Source organism: Limulus polyphemus, unplaced genomic scaffold (assembly GCF_000517525.1).
Source record: "Limulus polyphemus unplaced genomic scaffold, Limulus_polyphemus-2.1.2 Scaffold3082, whole genome shotgun sequence".
Classification (NCBI taxonomy): Eukaryota; Metazoa; Arthropoda; class Merostomata; order Xiphosura; family Limulidae; genus Limulus; species Limulus polyphemus.
Window position 1 is genome coordinate 61,512 of NW_013668692.1, and position 10,334 is coordinate 71,845.

General features: G+C 33.8%; 1 protein-coding gene across 4 annotated transcripts in view; it reads right to left on the minus strand.

The window, feature by feature from the left end:
- LOC106468621 (Hermansky-Pudlak syndrome 3 protein-like) overlaps nt 1-10,334 on the minus strand; it is a 112,356-nt gene that overhangs the window by 51,363 nt on the left and 50,659 nt on the right. For all 4 annotated transcript variants that reach the window (XM_022396968.1, XM_022396966.1, XM_022396967.1 and 1 more), the window contains exons 11-12: nt 9,574-9,619; nt 5,054-5,162 (exon numbers count right to left, since the gene is read on the minus strand). In XM_022396968.1, coding sequence (XP_022252676.1) covers nt 5,054-5,162; nt 9,574-9,619 — 155 coding nt within the window. The remainder of the gene's footprint in view (nt 1-5,053; nt 5,163-9,573; nt 9,620-10,334) is intronic.

The following is a 10,334-nucleotide window of genomic DNA, read 5'->3' on the forward strand; positions in this document are numbered from 1 at the left end:
CATATTTAGATTCTCAAAGGTTAGATCCTCTTCTTCCTACTTGGTGATTTGGGCCTGATGCCTCTGCTCCTTTTGACCTAACTCAGTTTTCCCAGATTAAAATGTCTCCTACAACAGTTTTGCATTTTTTATCTTCATTGCAACTGTTTTCTAAGGCCTTCCACAGGTCTCCTGCTCAGTTTTCAGAGGATCTTAGTCACTTATTGATTTCTACTTTGGTTAGGTTATCAGCTTCTGCTCTCTCCTTGGTCTCTTGGTTGGTTTGTTGTTGGGATCTCTTTGGAGAGAGATGCCTTGCTTGAGGGCATTCAACTGCTTTCTTTGGCCCTTAGAGATCTCAGAGAAGCTCCTATTCTCTGACAATCGATTTTTCTAGGTATTCAGATTCCATGGTATCTCGTGTAGATGTAGCCCATCTTCACACTTCTCTGTTGACACTGGACACCCTACCTTTCCCAGTATTTTAACAGCTGGTGAACCGCACCTCCCGTTTAGGTTTCCAGACCTCTTATGTCAGCTTCACATTCTATCAAAACATAAGAGAGATCCCACCCTTATCAGTGGGCATTCTCCACTCATATGGAGCACTGACAATGGTATTGATGACTACTCTAAGGAGTCTGGTCCTGTGGGGCTCAACTCTGATGATTCGTGTCTGTATGGTAGACCTTCGCCAATGATCAGTGGGTGATTCAGGTTCTTCCCAGAGGGTTAGTCATTCATTTCATGTCTCCTTCTTCATTGTCTATCATACCAGTTGTATTTCCTCTCCCCAAGGATCGTCTTATATCCAGTCATTGAGCCCAAGCCATCCAGGATCTTCTGCACAATGAGGTCGTAGAGTGCATCAACTCCTCTCTCAAGGGTTTTCATTCCTGTTAGTTTGTAGTACCGAGGAAGACAGGTGATTGGCAACTTGCTGTTGGCCTTTCTTGTCTCAATCATTTCCTGTAGCCTCCTTGGTCTACCATGGTACCTTTTCTTTCCCCCCTGGCAATTTGCACCCAGTTTATGGATGATAAAGTTTGATGTTGTCAATGCCTACCTTCATATTTCAATCACAGAGTCATAATTCATGTCAGTATCTCTGTTTAGTGCAAAAGACAGGTTTTTCAATTTTGTGCTCTACCATTCAACCTTGCATCCACCCCCTACATCTTTTGCCAGATAGTCCGATTCTTTTCACATCATTTTCACTCAATGGACATTCACACTCACCATTATATGGATGACTGGTTTCTTCTTGCTGCTTGGCAGAGCTTCACACTTGAGCTCTTTTATCTGAAGCTGCAATGGCTGGGTTTCTCATCAAAAAGGAGTATCTCAATTTTCCCAGGCAAGGGCAAAGTTTTCCATGGGGGGGTGGGGGGTAAAGTAGTGTGAAATTGTGAATTGAATAGAAAATCCATATACATATGCTGAATGAATAAAGAAACAATTATATTCCTTATTTTCCAGGGGGCCAGTGCCCCCCCCCTTCCTGCAGATGCCCATGGGGATGAGAGCATCCTTGGAATCACTCATTCCTTTGCATTCCCTTCAGTGGTCATTATTTATGGGACCAATGGAACATTTGCACGGATATGCTGGATTGTCCAGTGACCCTATCAGCTTCCAGCCTGCTCAATCTTGGCTGGTGGTTGAACAGAGACAACATGACAGTAGGTGTCCCTCTCCCACCCACCATGTCCACAGATACATCGTTTCATGGATGCTTCTTTCCAGGGATGGGGAGCTTGTTAGGAGATATGGAATTACAGGTCCTCTGACAACAAAGGAACTTTCTCCCCATATCAATCTTTTAGAGCTTTTAGCAGTTCAGTGAGCTATGTCTTGGGCTTTCAAATTGTTGTGAGGGATGTTAGTAATGCTTTACTCAGACAATTCCACTATGGTGTTCTACATTTCTAAGCAAGGGGACACTCACTCCAGGTCTCTTTGTTTTCAGACATTGGATCTTCTCTTTTTGGTCCACAATCATCAGATTGTTTTCCTTGCTTGTCATGTTCTAGGCATTTATGAATTTAGTGGCTGATCAGTTATCTCTGTGAAATACGTATCTCTGGAAATGGGGCGAGAGAGAGGGACACTTACTGTCATGTTATCCCCGTTCAACCACCAGTCAAGATTGAGTAGGTTGAAAGCCAGCTCATTTGTAAATAGGTGAGTGATTTCATTTCTTTTACATTTCTTTTTCTTCTTTTTCAGGGACATTCTGGTTATTTTCATTGGGATCCAATTCTGTTGCAGGTATGCTTATTTCCAAATCCACACTAGCTACCAGTCAACCAATCAATAATTTTTCTGGTAGCAACAAGCTTTGTTGAAATGGGGTGTTCCTTACAACCACCTTGTGCATTTTCTGGGTGGTACACAATTATAACACAAAAGTCAATACTGGACTGCCATTCATAGACTATCATGAGTAAAGCTTAAGGTGATTTTGCCCACCCCTGCTGACCCCTAGATTGAATAAATTGGGGTCAGTTTGCTTTCAAAATAGATGTATCACCTATTGCACTGTCTCCGGAGCATCATTCCTTTTGACTCCCTAATGCAAGCATCCCCCCATTTCTCCTGTTGGAGCATAGGAATCTTTACCACTTATGGTTTCCAGTCACTGGAGTGGTGGACAGAGGTTTATTCCTCATGAGTGATGCTTGTACTCATTATTCCATTCAAGAAGAGGACGAGGCTGGGTGCCCTCCTACCAATAACCCTGAATGGTTTTCCAAGATGTATGGTAGTGGTAGAAGCAGGAACAGCCTATGCAGGAGCCTCCTCATAATTCTGGCTCGGAGATGACTCTTTGCTATCCGGTTGGGTTGTGTGTGTGTGTGTGTGTGTGGCCCATCTTTTTAGTCATTCTCTTTATTTCGAGGATCATGAAAGAGGATCCTCGACTCCTCGTAATTCTGCATGCAGAACATCACTTCCTGTTGTATTGGTTGAACTTCGTTTGTTCCACATCCTCCTTGAAATTCTGGGGGCAGGAGGTGTGCCTTGCCTCTCAGGTTGGGGAGTTAGGACTTTGGTTCATAATCCCCGAGCAGGTAACCTCTGTTTCTTCAGGTTGAGTGAGGCATGACAAGTAATTCCAAAACACAGACTAAAGTCTTTAATTAAAGAGCTGTTTATTCAGGATGGATGAAGCAAATAACATGACAGAAAGTGTTTCAACTGTAACTTAAATAAGGAACAAGAGCAATTACATTTTCGTACCATAAGCCATGGAAGAGAAAAGCACCAAAACGATTTGGTCAAGTGACAGCTTAGACACCCCAAATAAGATAACAAAGGTTTTGTTAATCAAAATTATTATTGTACTTTTAACAGATTTACTTCATGATATAGCAATTTTAATTTCTGTTAATGAATATTAATTTTTGTTAATTGTGAAAAAGTGCCTTTACTGCTGTGGTACAGAGCTATACCATGTATTAACTTTCCTCTTAGATAATATGTAAATTTTTGGGAATTTCTGTATTTCCTTTCAGTTCAGTTAGAACACACGGTGACATTCAAGGAAACCATTAAAATTTTCCTTTCTCCAATGCACACAGAATATAAATCAATTATTTGGCAATTAGCTGTCTTTTATTACATAAAGGATAGCTTGTGACATTGTAAGACAGACAGTTATCTTTTCCGTTATGAATCACATAATGGTCAGGGGCTGCCACATGACACTTGGGTTGGCGTTATTATGTTTTGTGTATAAAGCCAGGTTTGCCTTCTTAAGAATAATTTGTTTTTGACTTTAACTGTTGTCTTTCATAACCTTTTTTCACTTTCACTGTTGTAACTTTTACATTTTGTTAGTAAAGCTTTCTCTTAAATTTACAGTAGTTTTAACTCTTAGACCTTTCAAGAGTGTTAAGGTTTGGTCTCATATAAATATAAGATGTTGAACCTTTCTAACTTAAGTTTAACTTTGATTTTTTATTTTGGATTTTACTTTTTTACTACATTTAGTGTAGCCTACAGGAGGCAGTACTGTGGATTAGTAGCAAAATTATTAAAGACATTAATTTTGCCAGGTCAACACATCCACAATAAAAACTTGCACTTTTTTGTATTGTGTTTGTTTTGGCTTTGTTTGTGTACCATCTCTTTCTTTATGACAAACTCAGTCAAAATTCAGAGGAAACAAACAACACACATTCCAGAACTCAGTATTCTCTGAACCTTCAGTTAGTGAGCCCTAACTAGCTACTGTGAGGGAAATTTATACACCAGAAATTACCACTTTGCTAATTCTGGATTTCTAAATTTTATTTGTGTATTAGGATTGTTCAAAGACTTCACAATCTAGGAGTGGCAGTGTTGTAGGCTTTCTTTCTTAATATTCTAATTTAAATGTCTTGTATTATTGAAAGAGGGAGTTTGGTTTGACTTAATGATGTGCAACATCTAGAGCTTTCCTGAGTTCTAGAATTAACATGATATGCTAACTTGGAGAAAAAAGTCTAACAATATTTAAACACCAGAAGATAGATAGATAATTTTTTAATAAGAGGGTTAGTCAGTGAGAGAGTCAGTTATTGAACCTGTTAATGTATTTAGCTAGACTACCAAGTTTGTTTGTCAGCCAGTTTTGAGTTGTGTTGTAGATACAAGAAGAAATTAAATAAGTTACTGCTTAGTTTTATTTGTGAATTATCAACAAATGTAGTCTATAGAACTTGTATGTTACGATTGAAGAAATAAATAACTTGTTACAAATAAGTGGACTGGACTATGAATGATTTTTACTGAATAATCAAAAGTACCTGCCCAACAACACAAACCATCACAACAATATCATAAAACAACCTTTTGTATTTTACACTTAAACACTATAATCTGAAGGAATCCCAGTGACACTTCAGCTTTAAATATATAAATGTTATCTTACAAAATTAATATTTATTTCTGCTAAGAATGAATTATGTTTCAATTTTACTATATAACTATGGACATTTCCTTCCTGTTTTTCTACTAACACATATATCCTTTGAAAACAAGTAGAGGTTCTTTAAGTTATATATATATCATTATATTAAAAACAAACCTTTCCAAGAGAGAGCAGCATTTTCTGAGCAGCTTCTGCATTTCCTTCTCTCAGAAACAACAGGCATATGGCTAGTGTATCTATGGCCCCAGTGTTCAAGCCAGAGTGACTGTTAGAAAATATTAATATCATTAATAGTATATGTAACAACAAGACATTTTAGAGGTACATATGAGATGGTTATGCCAATAAATGTCATATTTCAGAAAAGATATAAACTCGAGCATTAAACTATAGGTGCTGCTGTTCATAAGGTGTTAATGGCATGCTTCTTAGCATTTTGTTAATGACATTACACAACAATGGCAGAAATGCAACTTAACTGAACAAATTATACAATGATCTACTTTGTTGGCCAATAGCGTAAGAAGTGAACATAACTGCTCAGAATACTTATCAGACATGTATGTTTTAGACAGTGGGTAAGATTGGTAGCTGCAAAAGGAAAGTATAAAGTTGTTTGTTATGGTGAAAATGCCTTTTACAAACTGACAAAGCATGATTATAATTATACTTTTCATAAGACATTAATATTAGGCCTATTATATTTTCAAACACCACATTCTTTACTTAATCTGTTGGGGATTTTCAAGAATTAGAAGAATGTATCCCAACCACACTATGTTCATTGCTGACATTGTGTATCACTCAATGTATAGCTCAACAGGCCAGTTGGGATACAACAAATACTTTAGTGGTTGGAACTGCCCATTCTAAACTTTCTTTCTACCCTTAACTCTTCTTGCCTTACCGAGATATAAACAATATGTAAAGCCTACATGATATACCCCTTTCAAGTCATCCTGTCTTTCAAAAATTGTCATTAATTCTCTTTTACATTGCTATTGGATTATTTACAATAAATACAAAGAACAGGTTTTACTTTAGAAGCTTCTTATACATTGATTTTGTTTTGATGCCTATAAGTAGATATTTAGTCTCAGTTGAATTGTTTGTGTTTTTCTGAAAAAATAATTAGACCAGCTCGGATTAACTGCATCATGTGGCTATAACTTTACTGGTTGTTTAGATTAAGTTCACCTGCTGTGATTAATTGCTGTTTTATAACTGACCTCCATCTCACAAAGTTTTCCCTTAAACTTATGACTTTCTATTAGGGTAAAAGAAACTTCCACTTATTCCAACCATTTGAATTTAGTTTGTTTATTACAATTAATAAAGCAGAATATACTTTGAATCCAAATAACAAACCAAGTCACTTCTCTACGAACTACAGAAATGATATTTCTAAGCAGAATACTTAAAATAAATATCTTGTACAATATTAAGTACAAAAGATAATGCACAAAAATAATAATGTTATGGGTATATACTTTTTATTAAATTTTCTGTAAACAATATATTTCTTTATGTTATATCAGTGTTGCCAGTCAACCCAGTCTTGCTGACTAATTTCAAGTATGTTTTACACAACTTGACTTTGAAATAGATTCTTGCTCTACCAGCAATGATGATGATGGGTGAGGTCAGAAAATTTCTCAGTACAATAATGGTGCAAATCTGTAGTAGATATATCTTCCAATTAGGTTAAGTACTTAAGAATGGTGTAATACATTTCTATATGAATTCCAAGTAAGATGAAAATGTCCTCATTTCAGTTGTTTTACATTCATCATTTGTTAACTGGAATATTAAATTAACTGTAATCGCACTGTATGAAAACTATACGCAGTAAGGGTTAGAAAAAAGAAATATAGGTTTTGAGCTAAACAAATATATTTGTGACTCAAGGTTTAAATACACAAAATATGTATGTCAAACTAAGATTTCTGGGGTTCAGAAAACAGTGATGAAGATATCTTTTAGTTGAAATTAAATTCCCTAAGTTAGTTATTCAGAGAATTAAGATATTTTTCAATGAAATTAAATTTGTTACATGAACATGGAATTATTTGAAGAATGATCTGGAAAGACATTTCCTGTGTATGAACAATTTATAATCAAATAATATTACAACACACAAATGCAAGTAAACAATTAAAACATTTTGCACATTAGTTTGATAATTGTCCCATATCAGCCTTGAAGAACTACTTGAACTGTGTTGGTACACTGACCTTGCAAAAGTGATTTTTCCAAGTGTGTTATTTTCTAATTAAAGCTACTAATCATTACTCTCAAGTTATGAAATCAAATGACACAGAGAAACATATATGGTTAAACATAACAAGTATTTCATCAGTGATATTAAACTTTGTTTAGCATAATGACATAACTATAGCATACTTCTCTTTTGCAATGTAAAATTTAAGAAATATATATATATATTTTTCTCAGCTGAGAAGAAAGTTGTTTTAGCCCAATGCTATACAGTGAGCTATCTGTAAGATGTCCACTGTGGGGGAATCAAACTCTAGATTTATGCATTGTAAGTCTTCAAACTTACTGCTGACCCACTGGAGGACTGAGAAGGAGGAAGTGGCTTTTTAAAATTTTCTATTTTAGATAAATAAACTTTAATAGCATTAGCAGTACACTGATAGTTTTGATAACTGTTTTTAGAAAGTTTCTTTATTAAAGGTCTCAAGTCAAGAGATAAAATTAAGAAGTATGTTAACAGGAAAATAGTTATTTGATACAAATGTAGTTCAAGCAGCAAACACTAATTTTGACAAATATCTGAACTATAAAGTTCTCATTTTACTTCTAATTAAGTATATTTATGGGCAACATGTTAGCTACAGATTGTACGAGAAAACTCTCTCTTGGAGCAGATTATCTCCAGATAATTATAAAATTTATTTTAGAAAAAACTTTATATTTTATCTGTTATTTTCAATACTGTATCTCTGTATGAGTTGGTTTGATTTTATTGTAATCTCAATGAAAAAATTAGGAAATAAATATAAATTATGTTTTTTTCATTCTAGAATGACTACAATATTATAATATGAAAACACAAATGTTTAGTCTAAATAGCTTACAGTTCATATCATTATACATTTATATATATTTATTATTTTTATTATATTGACCTTTCATCAGTGCTTGGTTAATATTATTGAAGTTGCAATGATGCACTGATGTTACCATATCCAAGAACATGAAACTGGCCTTTACAAAGTGACCTGTCTTGGCTGTATTTTAGTGGACTAGTATTTTGTAAAATACAGTCAAATTTCAGTTTTAATACGTTATATATGTATGTGCATTATTATTATTTACAAATAAGTTCTTAAATTTCAGTTATTTTTTTTAAAACATAGAACAGTAAATAAAGAATTATAGAAAATAATTATATCTTCTAGTTATGAACTTTGAACTCGTTTGCTGCTTGCCATAGGTTACTAAGCCTTATCAAAATTTGCATGTGGTGGATGTGAAACGAAAAAATTTTATATATACATTTTGAAAAAACCAGAAATCATAAATTACTATGTCAACACCACAGAATTCCACTATAATTTATCAAGTTTAATAAATAAGCTGTGTTTGGATCTAAAAATTATGAAATTTTGAGCTCACTAAAGTTTCAACTTTCTTGTCAAATCCAAGCTTTAAAAGAACGAGTTTGGTGTTGAATGCATCAATTATGCTGAGAAAGAGACTAGGGGGACACTCTAAGCTTTCAATTGGTTATTCACACATCGAAGACAGAAGTAAGTGTACATAAGCATGTCTTTACAAAAATGAAAAGAGGTGGGTGAGGCCACCATGTTTGTTCAGTATATGTAGCAATATCTCAGCAAATAGAAAATATAGGAGTTTTTATTTGATATTCTAGCTTGTCAATATTGGTAATTTGAGTTCCTAATTCGTAAGAAACTATAGACTTTGTATTTGGACATCACAAACATCTAATATGAACCAATGCTGCATTCAACATAATACATGACACACAAAAATCAATATTTACAATATCTTTTTCAATAGTTACTTTCAAATTAAGAAATTAACTAATGGATCACACTGAAATTTAAATTATAATCTATACTTTGATACCAAACTTATTGATATACATTCATAAAATAGTAGTTCAATGAAATTTTGAATGCGAGTCTACAAATGTGATGATATGGCCTTTGACCCATGACCATAGGACGACCCAAAGAGATAGGGTTCATTGCATTCTTACATTAGGTGCAGCTTACTCCAACATGGCCATAAGCATGTTTCTTCAACTGACAAGGTGATGTAATCAGGTAAGAAGATACTGTATTGCTTATCTACACAACAAAATATAACACAGTAGTCAAGAATGATGGATCTAAGAATCATGCTAATAGATTTCTACTGGATAATGGAGGGTCACATTTAGCTTTTGTTTAACTAGATCAACAAGTATTTAAATGATTAAATCTTCTGTTCTATTGTATCTCCTCAGTGTTAAGGTTTTCAGCTTAAGCAATTTCCATATGTTTGGTTAGGGACCAGCTATTAAATTAGAGACAATAATGTTAAAATTCAAGTTTTGACCACTTATTAGTAACTGTAAGTAACAACTATTTAAATTTCTAGCTACTAATGACTATGAGATCTACCTACAGACAATGCTTTACCTTTTCTTATGAGTCAGCCTCTTCTTTAAAATTAGAATAGCTTTTTCTGGAAAAAAAATTAAAGGATTTATTGTTAAACTTCCAAAGTAGATAGGATTCAGGTAGCACAGTGCACTAGAATGAAAACATCTTTACTGAAGAGACATAGCAGGAAGTATTCAGTAAAAATTCTTTATTTCCTCAACTTTTTACTTCATAGCTTTATCAAGAGGTAGATACTCTACTGAACACAAGGCCAGTGTTAACAGAATACACTGCTTATGTAAATAAAAATAATAAAAATGTGTTATCTAAATATATATAACATGAAACCAAAATAATGTTTTAATAAATATAATGTCTTTTTAAAATTTATCCAGGAAAGAGACAAATAGAGGAAAAAACTGAAAATACTTATCTTTTTACCTTTAATTCAACATTATCAGATTTTCAAATCTATACAAGGGATCCTTAACAGAAATAACTAATATCAAACAAAAAGTACGAACAAAAATATATATATATGTCAGAATGGTTATTCAAATATTTATCCTATGTTAGGAATATTAACACACTCAGTGTCAAAGTAAAACATATGCCAGAATGGTTATTTTAAATATTTACTTTAATTTGTAAATAGTAAGATACTGAAAATCAGAGTAAATATATGTCAGAACAGTTATTTTAAATATTTACTTCAGTTCATAAACAGTACATCACTTAAATCAAAGTAAAATATGTCAGAATGGTTAAATGTTTAATTCATGATAATAAGACACAAT